Source organism: Sturnus vulgaris, chromosome 10 (assembly GCF_052056855.1).
Source record: "Sturnus vulgaris isolate bStuVul1 chromosome 10, bStuVul1.hap1, whole genome shotgun sequence".
NCBI lineage: Eukaryota > Metazoa > Chordata > Aves > Passeriformes > Sturnidae > Sturnus > Sturnus vulgaris.
In genome coordinates, this window is record NC_142252.1 from 17,357,638 (window position 1) to 17,376,337 (window position 18,700).

The window sequence follows — 18,700 nt, forward strand, 5'->3', positions numbered from 1 at the left end:
GGGCTGTAGGGGCACAGCTGCCTCATCATGGTCTACTCCACAGGCTGCAACAAAATCTCTGCTCCACACCCACAGCAGCTCCTCCCACACCATCTTCATGGGCCGTGGGGTTTGCATAGCTGTTTTTCTCACATATTTTCACTCTTCTCTCTCCTGTTCTTTGCCAGTTCCTTTTTTTTTTTTCTCTCCTTTCTCCACTATGTTAGCCCAGAGGCATTACCACCAGCACTGATGGACTCAGTCTTGGCCAGAACTGGATCTATCTTGGAGCTGACTGGCGTTGGCTCTGTCAGACATAGGAGAAGCTTCCAGCAGCTTCTCACCGAAGCCACCCCCATAATCCTCTGCTATCAAAACCTAGCTACACAAACCCAAAACAGCAAGACACAGCTGGACCACAGGAGTCAAGGCAATCCCAAGGTGTTCACAAATCCAAAGCAAAGCTATTTGGTGCCAAACACGGGAGACAAGCACCAGATATTCTCAGCCAGCTCTAATCCTGGTTTGGCGAGACTCAAATGACAGTGTTGAATCCTTTGTTCTTGGGTGTCACATATCTGTAATGATAACAAAGCACTATGATCACTGACTAATCCATAGTCCAGGCAGTCTCCACATGGCAGAAGAGATGGACTTTCCAATATGACTGTGAAGGACAAAGTTTATCAAGTGCTATTGAAGGGTTAAACGACATTCAACCATATGCATCTGTTCAAAGACTTTTCAAACACATTCTGAGTACTATAGTTCTCAGAACTGTAGCAGCCTGAACACTAAACAGATCTATAAAATTTACAGGGTTGTTGTCCAGACCTTCATTGCCACTGTGACCTTCTTGGGTGTTTTATTTAAACCTTGTAAAATTAATTCTCAGTAGCAGTTTAGGTGTTAAGAAGTCAGAAAGCTACAGTCACTTCTTTCTCCTTTGCTTTGCCTAAACTAGTCCCCAGCTGCAGCTATTTATCCTGTTATCTTGATGGCAGGTGGATAACCTTAGTGTCATTCTGGTGAACAAGCAAAGTTTATTTAGATAAACTCAGAAGTTTATTTGCAGTATAAACAGGGTATGATGAGAACCAACCAACCCCAGCAAACCACTCGTTCTGTTTACTTAGCTATTGCTCCTGAAAAACAGAAGAGGTGACTAAAATCCTGTCAGGTATTCCTTTTCCATTTGGTTTTTAAAGAGCCTTCTAATTCAGGGGGCCTTTTTCATCCAATTATGAAGGCCTTCATTGTATTAGCACTCTGCTGTAGTTTTTTCTCTAGCAAAGCTATTCCTCTTGCATTTGAGTTTTCGGACTGTGATGACCCTGATGTCTTTAAAGCTGTTGATGCAGCACTGAAGAAATACAATGGAGAAACAGCAACTGGTAACCAATTTGCTCTATACGTGGTGATGGAAGCCAAGAGAACTGTAAGTAGACTTTGCAAAAAACAAAAAACCAAAAAACCAAAACGACAAGTTGGAATTATTTATGCACTCTGAATCAGCTTATCTCCATCTTGTTTGTAAGGGGGGCAAGTATGACAGCACAGTATCTTCCAAAAATGTTTTTAAAAATCAAAGTGACTTGCACAGTAAGATACTTGTTCCTGTGACAAGCAGGGATGTATATTATGTCTTTATCAGCAGAACTCTGTGTGCTAGTGAATTGCTTACTAATGCAAGGACTAAAGAATTGAAAATTTCTTTCACCAACACAATTTGTATTACTATTCCACTCTGTTCTCTTTTTCTTTATTGGGAATTCTACCCTTTTCCATCATCTGTAAGGTTTTAAGACCAATGTCAAAACCACACTTATTAAAAAATATTAATATAATCTTGACTTGGGAAGAGCTGCTGCCACAAATAAAAAATAATCACCTGATAAAGTTTGGCAATATTCTGAATTGTTTGTGAATATTATTTGATTGACACCAGACCTAAGTCACAGATCTATCTAAAAGCACTAGGTAGTATTTTAGTCAAATAGAGTGACAGCTAAAATTACAGAAGAAAGAAGAATGCAACATGATCCTTTTCCTGGAGTCCTTCTATATAGCCTTAATCTAAAATAAGAGTATTTACCTCCGAGAGGGATACAAAGATGGTATTACCATAATAATGACAAGCATTATTTTACTTGAAAATAACATTAGCATTTTTTTCTACTGGATTGGATTTTCAGATGTAAACCACAAGAAATCCAGTGTTAGAGAGAATATTTTGCACTCCAAAATCACAAGACACTTTTACCCAGATAGAAGTTGACCTTGGAAAGGAGCCATGCATTGCTAAACACTTACAGCAAACTACCCACATCTCCTGGCGCTTGCCCTCTCGTGTTCCTGTTTACATACTGGGGAGATTTTAGCATGTGGAGACAAAGAGTAAAATCAGAAAACCCTTAATATTAAGTAAGTTAATAGTCTCACTGTTCTCACTGAACTGCATACATCCTTAAGAACAACCAAATGCAAATATCTCTATATCAGAGCTGTAGTACCACCAACCTTCCTTTTGCTGGTGTTCCCATAGGAGAGATAGGCGTTTCAGAATTTTATCTTAAACAATGTTCTATCTTTAAGAATACATATTTATTACATTTATTATTTATATTTCCTTCTCCAGACACCCATCTTTCTTCTTCTTAAAAATATGAAGTAGAAATCAATTCAATTAGGACTTTGAATCATTGATCTGATTATGATGTTAAGTAAAAAACAAAGAAAAGGAATCTGCAATAGAAATCTCTTCATATTTGAGATTCTTTTTCTAAAAAAGAGTATAGATTTTTCTCCTCACTAGTCTCACAATGTTGAATGCATTAATTAAATAGCTGGTTATTACATATTCATGTACATTCATTATTGATAGAGTAATAAAACATAAAAGCTGAGTAGTGAAAGACTAAACCTGCCCCAGTTAAAGGCATAGCTGCTCATAATAATAATGATGAAATAAATTAATAGCAAATAATACAGAAACAATGTTTTTTCTTACTTTGTTTACTTAATGAGTCGATTTATTCAGATTTAGAACACTGTAACAGAGAACAGAATTTTGCTCTTTTAAAATCCCAAATATTATAATCTGATAGAGTTCCATAAAACTCAATTTCTACCTGCTAAGGATAAGTCTATTATATTTTTAGAGTCTCTTTTATTCTTTTTTACAACCATTATATGAGGTACCTCCACATTTCTTCACACCTGTAACAATACACAACAGGAATTGAGAGAAGGCAGAATATAATTCTGTGTCTACATCAGTGTAAATCCAGTATATGCCAACCGCATGAGCTCAGCCTCAATTTTTTGGTAGCATTTAGGCAAGAATTATTTAATCCTCCCAGCAGAGACAGAGAACAATAACTGGCTATTTTAGAATAATCACTGCTAAACTACAGCAGCTGCCTGTATTTGAAAAATCACAATGGCAGAGCATTTTTAGTGGCTGTAAAATGTTAGTAACTTCTGACTTTATATCTTCTCTAAAGGATGAATCACAAACCTTACAGTGTTGTCACTGTCACTTATAGGCACAGGCCCACTGCTTGGTTTATGGCAAACTTTGCTTAATGCTTTTTATTTCATTTTATTGGATTCCTGAGGCTGTCCTGCCCTGCAGCCCAGCCTTCAATGCCTGTAGAAAACTGCAGGCAGTGCCCAAGGCTGTCTCCAGAGCACATCCCTGCTCACCCTTCCTGGGCAGATGAAGTTCCCTGGCACCACCGAGCAGATTTTGCTTGGGCACTGCCAGGCTGCCTGAGGGCTGCTGGTTCTGGGCTGCCGGGGGAGCTGTACAGAAGGAAAGAGTGGACAGATCTGGGAGGAGGCCAAGAGTGAGAGTGAGGGAGTCAGACAGGAGCACAGTCCAAGCTGGTAATTATGTTAACTATCCAAGCAGTCACCCAAAATGGCTTTTTTGGAGTAGATTTGAATGAGTATAAAACTTAACCACTTCTTTTTGATTCTAAACCCATTGGTACTACAAGTTAAAATGAAGGTAGTTGAGCATATTGTATTTATTATATCAACATATTGTGACTGTAGGTAAGGGCTAGCTAATATAATTAGATAAGTTAATATTTGAACTACCAAGATCTGAGAGACCAGCAGCTAACGGGAAACCATACAATGAAATTTAAAGCAACCAACAAATATTATTTACTTTTTTGAAACTCTTATTTTTTCACTTGATTTATTACCATGCAAATGATGACATGTATATTGTTTTAATCCAGGCAGGTCCTGACCCAGAGCTCTATGTAAAATACAGAATACTTGAAAGCACTTGTGCCGCTGAGGAAAACAAACATTGGCAACATTGTCATTACAAAGTATCTGCAGAGGCTGTAAGTATCTGTTCTCTTTACAAGTTCTGTGCGAGAAATACCAGCATAATGACCAGAACCGCAACTGCCCAGGGAAAAATAGAGTAGAATTAACTTTTTAATCTGCATTGCTTTTGAGACCTTATATGACTACAGTACAGAAATGTTTACAACCCCAAAGTTAACAATTATAATAATCCTGAGTCTTCTGTTACAATCCTGAATATACGCAGAAAGGAACATTTCAGTGCTACAATATGAAGATTCACAATAAACCCAACATAAGATTTGTGCACTGTGAGAGTGTAAGAATTGTAAAACTCGGTATTAATTATGTATAATGGAAACTTGCACAACCAAATACTGACATGGAAGCCACTATGGCAGAAATGCTGGCAGAGGGCTTTCAGCTGTGCAAAGCATTTCTGGCTCATGCTACCAGAGGGCACCCAGGGGAGGTGCAGCAGGGGCACACACTGCAGGGAGACTGCACATTCCCAGGGGACGGCACTGCTCTTTCACACAGTGCACACGAAGGGATGAGGGTGACAATATAATTTCAATTATGTGAAATGCCATGGTCATTGCTGCATGTCTTGTACCAGCAGAGAGGAAAATGGATAAACACATAGTTTATACAGTCTTTATTCATGGGCATGTGTTCCTTTCCATTATTCTGACTGTAAAGTCTTTAATTAATCAATATACATCATACAAATACAAAGCAAGCATTCAAGTCATCTGTTCAGTTTGTCCCCTACTTTCCTCACCATCAACAAAACTGATCCTTTTTCAGTAACAGCAAGTTAGACATTACTGCAAATATACCCATGAACTCTTCCCCAAAATCAGTCTGCAACTGTCAGCTGTGTTCAATATCTAAAACACTGTATTTTTCCTTAGCAAATTTCAGACAATTGTTGCTATATGTTTTTGCAGAAAACAGGAGAATGCACAGCTCGAGTTCATATGAATGATGCTGACAAAACAACTAATGTTTCACAAGAGTGCAAAATTTTCTCAGGTACGTAACTATTTGGGACAGCATTCAACAAATACATTGACAAATAAGAATGGAATAAATATAATACTGAGACTTTCAGGTAATTTTAAAGGTAGAAGCTCCTCATCATTTTAGTCAGCCATTTATAAATAATTTTTTGTAAGCAACTATATGTTAAAGATAAAATTTCATTTCATTGTTATATACATTTAGACTAAGTCAGTAAAGCACAGGCAGCTTCTGTCCAAGGTAATAAAAATCAGCACATGTATAAAGTAGTAAGTTTCTTTGAGCACTTGAATTATGCCAAGTTAAAATTTAGTTTACTTAAGACCAAAAGCATACCAATAACTTAAAAGACTAGGTACAACTTCTCACAATTCAACTTTCTGTCCTTACGTATTTAAGTATTAAATTGTCCCAGGAATTATTAGAAATAACTTTGTATGACAAAATTGCACCTGAATTTTCTCCAATCTAAAAATGACTGAATTATTTCTGTTAAGGTTTATGAAAACAAACATTTACCCCAAACAAAAATAGAAAAAAAATTTACAAAATAAAAATCTGGCAGTGATGTAATTATGTAAGAGACTGATCTTTTAGACCTTAACAGTAAGCAGCACTACATTTTTCACCTATAATAATACACTCATATATGATTATTACATTCATACAGGAATTTCCCTTATTAAAAAGTGATCATGTTGTTTTCAAGCTTTCCAAATGAGATCTCTGTGCCTGGTGTTCTGAAAGACATTCCCAAGCTTGCTTTAATATATCCATCTAACTATTAACTACAGAAATATTCACCCCAATTTCTGAGATGTTTGGCAGCTGGTATTTGGTTTTTGTCCCTAGATATCTTGTTTAAAGCTGAAATGGCTTTACCTACAGCCAGTGTCCTTCTAGGAACTGCAGTACACAATCTCCATGTTCTGCACTGAACAAATGCTGCATTTGTAGGGCAATGGTGACACCTAGTTGCCAGCAAAAGTTGTGTGACTCCCACAGAGAACACACGGAAAATTTGCATTTGAATCTTTGCTTAGAAAGCAAAAAATCTCCATATATAACTTAAATTAAACAAGTATTCAGCCTAAGGAACTCATCTCTTCTTACCAAGTTATAGCAACTCTGAAAAAAGAATACATGTTTGTTCAGCATAGACCTCATGAAAGTGCCGAGACCACAGTTAGAAGTGGGTGTGCTGTTGATTCATTATCTCCTTTGTGAATGCTTACTGAAAACATGGTCACACTTTTCTGTAAAGTATCTATTTGTCATTACCGAGTCAAAACAAGACATACTAGAAATATGAAGGGCCAGACTTTGGTCGCACCTGACAGGTAAGGGATTTCCTCACCATATTGATACGACACTTTTCAGTCTCTTTGGTGGAACAGTTTGATCTAACTGACCCTGGACTGGTTTCCTGGCTGGTGCAAATTGGCATAACTTCATTTAAGCCAGTTTATGCCAGCTGAAGATCAGGCACACAAATTTTACTTCAGTTCCATAGAGACCACATATTGTCCCATTTCCATTCTCAAGCTCACTGACTTGTGAAATTGATTTACGTACTGAACTATAAAATTAATTTATGAAAATCCAGTCCATGATTACTAGAAAGGAAAGAGAGTTAATAGGATTAGTAGTAGGAAACAGGAGTTTGAGCATCCCTGTCAAGCTTGTCTATCCACAGCCAATCCAGCTGGTTAAGCCTGAAGGTAGCACCAAGTGGTAACTGGCAGCCACAGTGACTGGCAGGGACAGCAGAATAGTCCAACCACAGTCCCTGGGGCACTCAGAGTCCCAGCAGCTCACACGGGTGAGCCAGAACACTTTTGCTAAAGTCCCTATCCTGAAACGTAGTAAGGACAGCAAGCAGCTGCACACTGTGGGTGAGCTTTGAAGAATCTGAAAACCATCCCCTTAGTTGTAGCCTCAGTAGCTCCTCATTGGCTAAATGAGTAATGTACCTTCCTTAATGGTGTCAAAACTACATGCAAGATTTTTCTGAAATTCAGTAATTGCTGGAAGAGGGTTCACTGCCAAAACCATGCCTGGACCCTAAGGTCATGGATGGCCCCTGTCACCACAACCAGAGCATAACCAGTTCTTAAATATAAAAATGTCTTTTAGGCCTTGAAACTGGAATATAGAGTTTGCTTATTACACCAGTTAAAAGCAGGAAAGGTTCTTGATCACTCCCAGATAGGAAAAATGAAAATCTAAGGCTGTTTTGCATGAAACTCTATGTTTTTTGGTTTGTTTCTTTTCCAGATGTGTCGAAGATAAGACTTACTGAGGCTCCATGTCTTGGATGCTTTCATCATATATCAAGTGATGGTTCAGAAGTGTCAGAAATTCTGAAAAAAGCCATTCGAAAGTTTAACAAGCACAGTGATGAACACGCCCTTTTTAAGCTTGTGGAAATAAAAGAAGCTAAGAGACAGGTTTGTGCATGATTTTTCTCTAAATTTTACCAATATAATGCAACTCAAAACAGGTACCTTGTTTGTTTTGTGTATGTTTCTGATATTAAAGTGGCTTATATTTAATAAGAAAGCATATTAAATGCATATAGAGGGTAGACTCAATAAATAATTATCTTAATTTATATGGAATCATCAACAGTTACATATTGGATTTTCAGAGCTCTCAGCTGATACTATACACTTTTTTTTCCTTTACCTGCAGTTGTTTCTAAGCAGTGTTTAGCACCAGTTTATTTGCATTCTGTTCTGGCACACCCATCCTGTATCATCTTAGATCCTCCTGGGTACTTCCTTTGGCCTTGCCCTGAGGCTCCAGCAGGAGCAGATCCCTCCTAGGGGCTGAGCCAAAGCTGCCAGCCTGCACAGATGTCTCACACCCTCCCCAGCCTCTCAAAGAGAGCAGGCATCTCTGTTTCTGCGGGCAATAGGGCCCATGTTTCAGGAGCTGCTATGTGCTACAGGACAGATAAACCCCACATAGGAAAAATGGGTAAGAGAACCCAAAACCCCAACATGCCACTTGCTGCAGATTTCTGTTCATGAGAATATCTGCTTTGCAAGAAATGACTACTCAGGTTGCAGAAATTCTGTGTCACCTGGTATTCCATGCAAGAAGGAATAAGCCTTCCCTGTGAAAGGCTCTCCTATGGATTGGTGTGGCATTGCTAGAAAGTAAAGATTCTTATTTGGTTTTTAACTAGTGTACAACTCAACAGCAAATACAGACCCTTTTCTTTGAACCCGTGTGTATTTACTTAGCCAAAACGCAAATTCTGGTCTCATGTCAGTTTGACTCATGATTTAAACCAGACTGTCCTCTTTATATTTACTGATTTAGTCTTTGTATTTACTGATGGCACCAATCCTCTGCTGAAAGACAAACTTGCACAACATTTAAGCCACAGGACAAAATGTTGCAGACCGACAGCAATCCAGCAGCTGGAAAGAGAACCATCATGTCACCTCTGGCAAACAGAGAAAAGTCAGAGCCCTCCACTTCAATTGATCTGGGATAAAATGTTCTTATATTTGTTTTTCCTTTTAAATCAAATGTTACCTGGTCCAATATGATTTGGAGAGGTTTCATGGGTGAGAAGAAGTAGCCACTGTTAGGAAAATGGAACCACTTCCTGGAGAGAAAATTTTTAAAAAGGATTATGAACCTGGACAAAATAGTGTGTGTGGGAAGGTAAAGCCCAGGATAGACACAATTAGAAGCAGATGATAAATGCAGAACACTCAACAAAAAATGATGCCAGCAGTATAAAGTTACATTATTCAGATACTGTTTCTCTGTGTCCCATGCTCAGGAATGCAGGACTTGCCAGGCTGTGTTACTGTAGTCATCTATCTAGACCAGCTTCCTGTCACAGGGAGTAATAAGTAACAGATCTTTGGAGGAAAGCACAAGAAACCCAGCAGTGTGAGGCTGCAGGCCCGCCAGAAGTGGACACCAAATACCAAGTGCACTGCTAACAAAAGCAGAACTTAGTTTATATTTTGTACTGCTAGGACAAGATTTTTTTTGCTGTCCATGAACACACTACGGCTTAATGAGTGCAAAATTATTTGATAGATAGGAGGCACTAGATGAGTAGTTGTGCTTTCTTTGCTAATCTCATTTAATAGTTTAACTTTCAAGTTTGCATTGTTTTAAATATCTCTTCCAGGTGGTAGCTGGATGGAATTACATAATTAGATATGACATGGAGGAGACTAATTGTTCCAAAGATCAGTTTCAAGATTTAACTCCAGAATGCAAAATCACTTCTAGAGGTGTAAGTAATCATCAAAATCTGTTTATCAAGAAAATATCACATTAACAAATAATCATTGAGATCTGACTCAACAAAATATTTATAGTCTTGCTTAATTTCATGAACAAAGTTTAAATCCAGTCTTATACATAACTATCTGTTTATGTAACTAGGACATCCATGTCTTCTGAATCAGTGACTAAGAGGACCACTGAAAGGTTTACACTGCACTGCAGAATCTAACCAGTCTTGCCCAAACAATAAATCCCTTGAGAAGTTTCTATGCAGATATTCAAGAAGTTACTCATGTACAACCCAAAAATTTATAATTAAAATTAGCACGATTGCCAGCATAATTGTTCAGATTTTCTCAGAAAAGTCAGTAGCTGAATTACTACTTAACCTTTACCACAGTCCAAATAATAGCTTCAAAAGAAATTTATTAACAAATATATATAATCCAGCTAAACAGTGTTGCAAACCCAGGTACTCCCTTGGCTTCACTGACCTGGAACTGAAGCAGCTGCACCAAAAATAGAGGCTTCTTCTCTCAACTGACCTCTCTGAACCAGCTCATGAGGGGATCAGAAAACGATTTTGCAAACACAAGGCAGAGGGCAGGAATGCAGAGTCATTATGAACAGTGGTGGTAAACGGGAGGGGACAGACTGGCATCCGTTTCAGCTGTTGAGGAAATGCACCATTGAATGTTACATTCAAGAGCCTCTCCTGTCCAAAAATTACTCCTTGTACATCTCAAGAATGTTTCAGAAGTATTGATCAAAAAAGGAAAGAATGAGAACACTGGTAAATAACAGAAGCATGAGAGTCAGACTAGCTGAAGCAAATCCCTCCACTACCCATGTGCTTTTAAACCTTAAGCAAGTTACTTAACCTGCTTGAGTCTGAGTTTCCCCAGCTGTCACCTAGAGGTGATGATTTCTGTCACCTCACCTACTGCAGGAGCACTGCCTCCCTCACATACTGCTTTGGTCACACACGGCTTCTGGAATCAGACTGTAAACACTTATCCCCTGAACTTGCTAGTGGATTATTGACAGATGATATTAGAATACCATATTCCAAGAATATTCCATACCTTGGAATGACCAAATTCCAAGGAAGTTTTCTCATACCTTTATTTAGTTCTGTACTATTAATTTTTAAATAGGAGGGTCAGAATTGCAGAATTGCACCCCGTATATGAACCACTGAGTTAAACTGGGACATTATGTCAGTCCCTTTAACCTGGATAATAAGCCTTGGCATTATTCTTCATTACTTTTTCTAAAATACTACTAAGTAGTTTTTTTTATAATTACATTTTCAAGTAACTGTCATAGCCTTAAGATCTTGATCCTGAATTTTAAGTCTTCCTTCTCATTCTATAGTTAATTGGGTTTCTTTAGTCTTTAATAAAGGATTTCACCAAAATCTTTCCTAAAATCTCTTTATGTCAAGAGGTCTCTTTACCGACCCTTGTTGATGCTTTGTAGAACTTTGACAAATCTGCAAAATATGACTTCTGTTTACCACAAAACCTCAGACTCTCCTGGATGTATTCATTGCCCCTAGCTCTTTCCTTATTACCTTTTTTAATCACTGGAATGGTGGAATTGGTTTTAGGCTCTATAGTCTTTAAAAAAACCCCAGGATCAATATCTGCTTTCTTTCAGCTTTAAGATACCAAGGCAGTTCTAAGCAAGTTATCTACCACAGTTCCTTCAGAAGACCTGAGAAAATACAAGAAACTCAGTAATGTTTGATTTGATAATTGTGTAATTTTCTTTTCGGTCTTTACAGTTTGAGACAGAAATTCCATGGACTTCTCCATAAAAGATGATTCTGGCTTGTAGACATCCTCATTTATTCTGTAACGAATGCATACAAATAGTTCATTTGTCTTCTCTTTTAGAGTGTTATTTTCTCTGAGTGGTCCTTTTGAACTCTATTTATTGCCTCTGCAGACTGTCGGTCAGGGAAGTAAGGAAAAATTAGATGCATGCTTGACTTATTCTGTTAGCAGGAAGGCATAAAGATGTAAGCTTGCTCATTATTTCTAAATAACAAGGAGCTATTTTGCATTTTTGACTCCAGCGTGTAGCTAAATGTGAGGCCAAAGCGTTTCAGAATCTTCAGGCAGAAATCGTGGATACCATCAGTGACTGCAAGCTTCCAGGTATGTCCTAGGAGCTACCAGTTTTGAAAGTTCCAGTTTCCATCATCTTTTATTGTCATGTATTGTTACTTTTTCCTCCAGCCTATCTGGACATAGATACTATTCCATGTAGTAAGTGCTGCATTCTCACCCATTCAGACTAGGTTTTCTTCAACACACACATTCACTGCCAGTTATATGTAGCTCTTGTTCACCCAAATCAGGTCTTTCCATACATGTAGCTATTCTCTGTCCATATTTTCTGGCTACCTACAACTGGCACACGCAATTCTTGTTTCTATGAGAAAACTGTTGTTAAGCGTCCATGTGTTGATCTTCTTTTAGATAACCAAGATACAATATTGCTGATCATATAAAACTCAAATATATTTTGTTTCCATTTCATAGACTTAAATATGAAGAATTCCAGACAGCGGGGCTCCATAACTGTTTTTCCAGCCTTTATCTACATTGAATCTTGTTTCTTTGATCTGAAACCTGTTGTTCTCTTTCAGTTGAAGAAACGGTAGCTGCTGCCACTTGCCCAGGTTGCCCAAGGACTATCCCAAATGACAGTCCAGAACTGAAGGAACCACTGAAGGTTTCTATTGAGAAATATAATTCGGAGAGCAGTGATGATTTCTACTATAAAGGTGGAGAAATACAATCGGCGACAGTTCAGGTTGGGAACAGACATGATATTATTATTGGCTGAGCTGAATGTTACCTAAAGTTTGTATTTAGATTTGAAATAATGTCTTTGTCTAAGTGCTGATACATGCAGTAACTGAAATACCCATGCAATTTTTCCTGTAAAATTTAATTCACACTGGCTTGCATTCAAAAATAATTCAAAAAATTCCCATCTCTTGAATTTTCTTTTTTTCTTACAACAAAATTATTTTTAAAGGATGTGAAGAAGGTTGGCTAGGGGCATTTGTTTTCTATGTATCCACCCTACTTTCTACCTTTGTAACATATCTTAAAGTATGAAAGTTTTATTAGACAGGACTACTCCCTAGATCCATCACACCAATACTCTCCATGTTACTCTAAGCAGTGTCCACCCTACAGTTGTACAGTCCAAGAAATGAGACATCTTAATTTCCCTTAGAAATCTGTTATTTTTGCTAATAATACTCTTGCTAGATTCAGAAAAGGACATCCGTGCAGATAAATAGAGCTTGATAAAGAATGAGGAATCAGGATGATAATATTGGTCAGCATTTGCATAAGGCTTGTTTACTGTCCCAACACATCAAAACAGAAGTTTAGGATTGAATTGAAAATTTGACAGTGGAGTAGTTCAGAAAATACTTGGTTATAACTATTCCTGAGCATGCGGTGTCACTGGAGAAGTCACTAAAAGCACATCAGAATTTTTCCAAATAGCTCATATTATCTTACTGATAATATCGTCTTTCAACTTTTTTTTTCCTTCTGACTTCCCTATCATGACTGATATTAGCATGCATATACCTTTAAAATAGATTCCAGGGAAACAGAATTTCATGTCTTGCCTGATGTCCCTGAAGGAAGATATATTATTTCAAGCTCTGAAAAATACTAAGAGAACTCATAGCAGGCACATTCTTGAACTCATGTAGTTTCTTTCTTTAATGCATTTGGCAAATAGGTTAATTTTCAACTGAGCCCGTTCATCACACACTTTGTTTTATTCACATTCCACTGCTCTGACATCATATTTGGCTCTCTACACTGCTATCACTAATAATTTCATCTGCTACTAATCAAATTACTACAGACATTTAATAATTGTGGGCCTGATATTATTCTGACCTTTTCTGTTTCCGTCAGCTTCAATGCTAGAATTTTTGAGAATAGGAACTGGAGTAAATAAGTTACCTGATTAGAAGCAGGTAAGTTTACTGCCAAATATTTTAATATTGTTCTTCACATACACTGGCCCAGTAGTTAAGACTTGTAGAACACAAGTAGTATAAGCTTGTAGAAGTCGTCCTTCCTGTGAAACTTTTTCAATAAAATTACTTCAGCACAGAAAACCTTCTTGCTAATTTTTCAGGTGGTTGCAGGAAAAAAATATCAAGTAAAATTTACAGTCTGGAAGACAAACTGCTCTAAGAGTGAGTTTGAAAAACTTAATGAAGACTGTACAGCTACATCAAACAGTGTAAGTAATGATAATCTTGCCAACTGTAATGTTTCTAATGGACAAATTCATTTGCATCAGAAACTGCAAACATTTAAGTAAAATCACATCCTTGGTTCTGTTACCTCTTTCAGTAAACTTTTGTTCCAAGAAGAAGGGCAGCTTTCACTGTTTGTAACCCAAGTGAAAAAACCCTGAAACTTAAACTGCAGCTGCAGGATCAGTGCTCACTGCAAAACCAAAGGAACTTTCTTTTCATAATAATCAATCAAAGAAAGGAGAGGAGAAGGCTGCTGCCAAATGAAATAGCTGCAATACTCCTGACTCTGTGGACTTGCAGCTAAGGAAAACATGAGACTGGATTGTTACTTGTGTGCAAAGGAATGACATTTCAGGAGTGCGTGCCATGCTGCTGATAGTGGGAAAATGTGTTCCAGACACTGGAAAGGAAATGCTGATAGGGCCAGAAACCATTGGCAAGGGAGTTGTTTGGGGAGAGGGCTTTTATTTCCCATCTCCTTTCTCACCATATGAACAGTGCTTACCTGTGAGATTTGAAAATTTGTTAGTGCAGCAGGCACTAAAAAGAAAAATAAAGCTTTATTTCAATTTTCCAATTTTTAGTAGGAGAAACACCATAAACAAACAAAAAAAAATCTTAGGAATATCATGAAGATTATGCAGTTAGTGCTCCAAAAGTGATGGAGATGAAAAATCCAATTTTCAAGATCCAATCTGAAATCCAAAGTTGAATTAAAGTGTTTACAGAGGCATACAATAACCTTGAAAAGCTAAGCTGTGATGTGCTCCAATACAGAAGTATTTGTCACTAAGATAGATTTCATAAATATTTGGTTAAAGTTCCAAGGATTTTAAAGTATTATTTTAAAAAAAGTTTATTTTTCAGGCCCAAGTCCCTTCCTTTGTGTCTGATGTGTTTTTGCCTTAATGTGTTGGTTTTTGTTTTGTTAACAGGCAACACTGTCATGCAAAGCAGAAATTTATGTGATTCCGTGGGAGGATAAAATCTATCCCCAGGTGAACTGCACTGAAGAGCAGGAAGCGGTGAGATTATTCTTCATTACCCATTCTATTAAGCAGAGTGTAAGACAAAGGCAGTCAATAAATTCTTTATCCATTCCAAATTACCCCATATTTTATACCAAAAATAAAGGAACATGGTTCTTTTAACAGCGTCATTAATGTCACACTCTTTTTTCTCACCCTCTGACCTCAAAAACCAGTTACATCAAAGCAGTTTTACCACAAGGTGAGACAATGGCCAACAAGGTAATCACACAAAGACTCTAGGACAGGGAGAAGTTCTGCCTCTTAGCTGCTCCTCTGCATTGTCAGTTAAACTCTGGAGTATTCAGCCCCATCAAATCCCTCAAATTGCTACTCATACTAGGTTTTAAAGCTGAAATAAAAATGTATTTGCTGACACAGTAATTATATCCCACAGATTTCCAAAGAATCTGTGAACCCTTCCATATTAATTGAGTGGAACCTGCTGCAGCTGTCAGTCTCTGCACAAGGATCTTCCAATTTCTTCCTACTCAGCTCCACAATGAACTAGTCCTGAATGAGACTCAGTTTGAAAATCTCACAATGGAATACAAATATTTTTTATTATAAGATATTTCTGAAGATTGCAGAGACTCCAGTGTGACACGGAATAAAGACAGATTACCCTGCCCTCATAACTAATAACTTCATTGTGCTCAGCACCTCCATAACTATATATTCATTTGTTATGTATCAACTAATGTCTCTCCTCTTTATTTTCACTACATTATTTTATCCATATCAACTTTCAAATTTAGCTTCAACCCAAATAACTTTGATTTGCAGCTAGATAATGATCAGAAACTTTGATGGAGAGAAATGAAACTCGTGTTGGACCGTGACTGTACACCATGTATTCAGGCTTTGTCTTCCAGGGGAGCACTGATGAGGGAGTAGGGATGACTCAGTAACAACAGAATGTTTGATATCATCAGCTTTAATCTCTGTGTGTTATTTCCAGGGAGTATTATGAAATGCATGTGTCAAATCTAAAAGTAAAAAATGGAATAGTTACATTTTATATAACAAAATGACAGAGAACTTCTGTATATTCTGCCATTGATCCTGCTCAGAGATGTGTTAATCCTTGGTGTAAATTGGTTCTATACATGGGAGTGTAACACCCTAAGAAGTGCCAGGACATTTAGTCCTAGAATCCAACTGTATTGTTCATAAATTAAAACCAGTACGTACGTGTGTTTAGCTCTCTGTAGCATAATTCCTCTCTTACACTGACAAAATTTCAGTGATACAGAAATTTTTCTTTTACACATATAGCTACTAAAATACTCCAGAATTATTTGGAAGGATGTTTATGTTAATATGCTTATCACAGAAGAGAGAATTATTTAGATTTTAGTTTAAAAATCTGCTAAAAGATTCATGTACTGCAATGAGCCAGCTTCTGAATTTCCCACATATGAAGCAATTGTTCTGTTTCATGTAACAAATGTAGCTATTATTGCACTGTTTTTCAGTTCTTCTTTGCAAGAAGGCCTCCTGGCTTCACACCTTTCCGGAGCACTCCTGGATTCACACCTTTCCGGAGCACAATGATGATGCTAAGCCAGCCACATGAAGCTTCAACTGCTGATCAAAATGAAGGAGAAAGTCAAAGCTCTACCACAGAAAAGAGGAAAGACGATGGACAGGAACCAGAAGGTGAAGGTGAACCTGAACATCAACACAGGCACAAGCACGGGCATAAGCATGGGCATGGAGTTAAAAAGGATCGTGACACTGACAAAAAGCATAGGCATGACATTGGCTGTGGGAGCAGAAATGGCCATGGGTGTGGGCATAAAAAACACAGTAAAAAGAATAAACATAAACATCCAAACCCCAAATCTTCTGAGGAGTCAAATGAAAGCGGTTTTAATCAAAAGGAAACCCTCCCATCATCCAGTGCTGAAACTGCACTGGAGCTGGTTAGTACAGGGGTTGCAAGGGAGGAAACCAGTAGACCTGTGGAGCCACTAATTTTTCCTGATACTTCTTTATTTAATGGGTTCCCAGATCGCTCAGAATCTCCTCGCCCCAGATGTCCTGGAAAACCATGGAAACAACTTGTGGGCTTTCCAGCCCCTCCTAGCTTTCCCAGAGAATTCACAAATGAGGATCTCTTGCCTTCTGCAGCAGAAAACATCGATCCAGCTACAGAAAACAAGGAAGACTTTAATCTCACAGATGCTTTAGCATAATCCAAACATTGTAGGATGCTTTTCAAAATGTTACATAGAAAATAAGAATACTGCCTTTTGAAATGTATAAAAACGTGAAGAGGCAAAAGCTCATATTCTGTTAACTGAAATACTCAAGTAGGTCACCAGCACTTCTGGGGACCTAAGACCATATGGCAATACTGTGTATTTGCATATATTTGCAAATATGTAAATCAGTGTAACTCATATGCCTCAATTTTCTATAAGCACAAAACTGAATCACTGCGTCAAATCTTACTGTACTATATTTAAAACAATGGTAGAAAGAGTTTTGCAGATTACATGAAGAATCTCAACCAAATATGAGTAAAACAGAAGACAATATAGAACAAGGGAGACTCTCTTAGATATGTGAAATAATTTTTCTCTAATTTACTGGAGTGGATCATTTAAAGAACAAAACAAAACAAAGGAACCTTTTTACCTGTTAATTTCTTTAAACAAATAAATATCACCAACAGTCTATCACTAGTGGTTGTTTTGTTGGATAACAGGGACAGCTGAGAGAATCCTAAATAAAGAAGGTTTATTATTCCCTATACATATTAACTACCTAGAGAACCACATTGATTGGCAGATTCTCATTCAGCAGAGATGCACAAATACTACAGATCAGATGACAAAATTACAAACGCTTGAGACACCTAAAATTTGTGTGCCTTCTTCCCTTATTGGGTTGTGCATAATTTTGAGATTGGACTGATCTTTCTATTCTGGGTATTTTCCAAAGGCTGAGTTTTTAGTCCAATGCATTAACTAAAAAGCACCAAATATTTCTTGCAAAATAAAATATGTTTTCCCTCTGTATGGATGTGATAACTTATTCAGCTGAAAAAAACCACCACATGGCAATAAATAAATAAATACTTTCATGCTGGATCAGTTTACCAGTTTGAAACATTACTCCATCCTGTAAAGGGTTATTGACTGGGTGAGGTCCTACAAATAGTAACACTTCACTGATTTTTTATTAAAAAATTACTTGAAACCACAGTGGAAGTGCCCTCCACCACAGCTGCAATTCTGTTCATCCCAGCTGCTAGGATTGCTGTAGCATCCAGACTTTATACACAACAGCTGGGAACGGATCCTTTTGTGTGCTGTGCTTCCACAATCATCACCTCCCCAGTGAGGAGGAACTAGACAGGGGAGACTAATCAGAGAATGCAAAAGAGGTGGGAACAGGATCAGGAGGTCTTGGCAAAGGATGATCTGCAAAGAAGAGATAGATACCAAGAAAGATCAGAAGACACAGAAGTGGAAAGAAGAGGCAGGGTGGTATGATACAGTTGGGGTGAGAAGAACAGAAGAAAACAGCAAATTAGTGGCAAAAATTGAAAAGGAGTGAATGGGATGGAAAAGCAGGTGAAGGTACAATCATCAAGGAGCTATAAAAGACAGGAACTCAAGAAGGGGGGCAAGAACAAAACCAAAAAGCAATAGAGGGGTCTCTCTGATTGTGCAGGACAGTCCCCAACACATTACAGAACAGAACTCGTTCTGCCTGAATCTAAGCATTCCCTGACAGTGTAGGCTCA

At 37.8% G+C, this 18,700-nt stretch overlaps 1 protein-coding gene and 1 long non-coding RNA gene across 4 annotated transcripts in view; one reads left to right on the plus strand and one right to left on the minus strand.

The window, feature by feature from the left end:
• The window catches only part of LOC148222685 (uncharacterized), a 122,323-nt gene that overhangs the window by 97,614 nt on the left and 6,009 nt on the right, over positions 1-18,700 (minus strand). The window lies entirely within an intron of this gene.
• On the plus strand, positions 1,090-17,969 carry KNG1 (kininogen 1). Of its 3 annotated transcripts, none has more exons than XM_014871561.2 (11): positions 1,090-1,417; positions 4,233-4,343; positions 5,262-5,346; positions 7,612-7,784; positions 9,497-9,604; positions 11,681-11,762; positions 12,257-12,423; positions 13,786-13,893; positions 14,848-14,937; positions 16,419-16,608; positions 16,957-17,969. In XM_014871561.2, exons 1-11 carry the CDS (start codon positions 1,223-1,225, stop codon positions 17,139-17,141), a joined length of 1,494 nt encoding a protein of 497 aa, XP_014727047.1. In that variant the 5' UTR covers positions 1,090-1,222; the 3' UTR covers positions 17,142-17,969. The 3 variants fall into 3 exon arrangements, with proteins under 3 accessions (XP_014727047.1, XP_014727048.1, XP_014727046.1); XM_014871562.2 differs by having other exon boundaries at positions 16,419-16,602; XM_014871560.2 differs by having other exon boundaries at positions 16,419-17,969.

Bases quoted from the DNA above. Each gene is read 5' to 3' on its own strand.
- KNG1 (XM_014871560.2), top strand. From the start codon at position 1,223: ATGAAGGCCTTCATTGTATTAGCACTCTGCTGTAGTTTTTTCTCTAGC. The intron at 7,785-9,496 runs GTTTGTGCATGA...TATCTCTTCCAG, and splicing joins TAAAAGAAGCTAAGAGACAG to GTGGTAGCTGGATGGAATTA. The intron at 9,605-11,680 runs GTAAGTAATCAT...TTTTGACTCCAG, and splicing joins GCAAAATCACTTCTAGAGGT to CGTGTAGCTAAATGTGAGGC.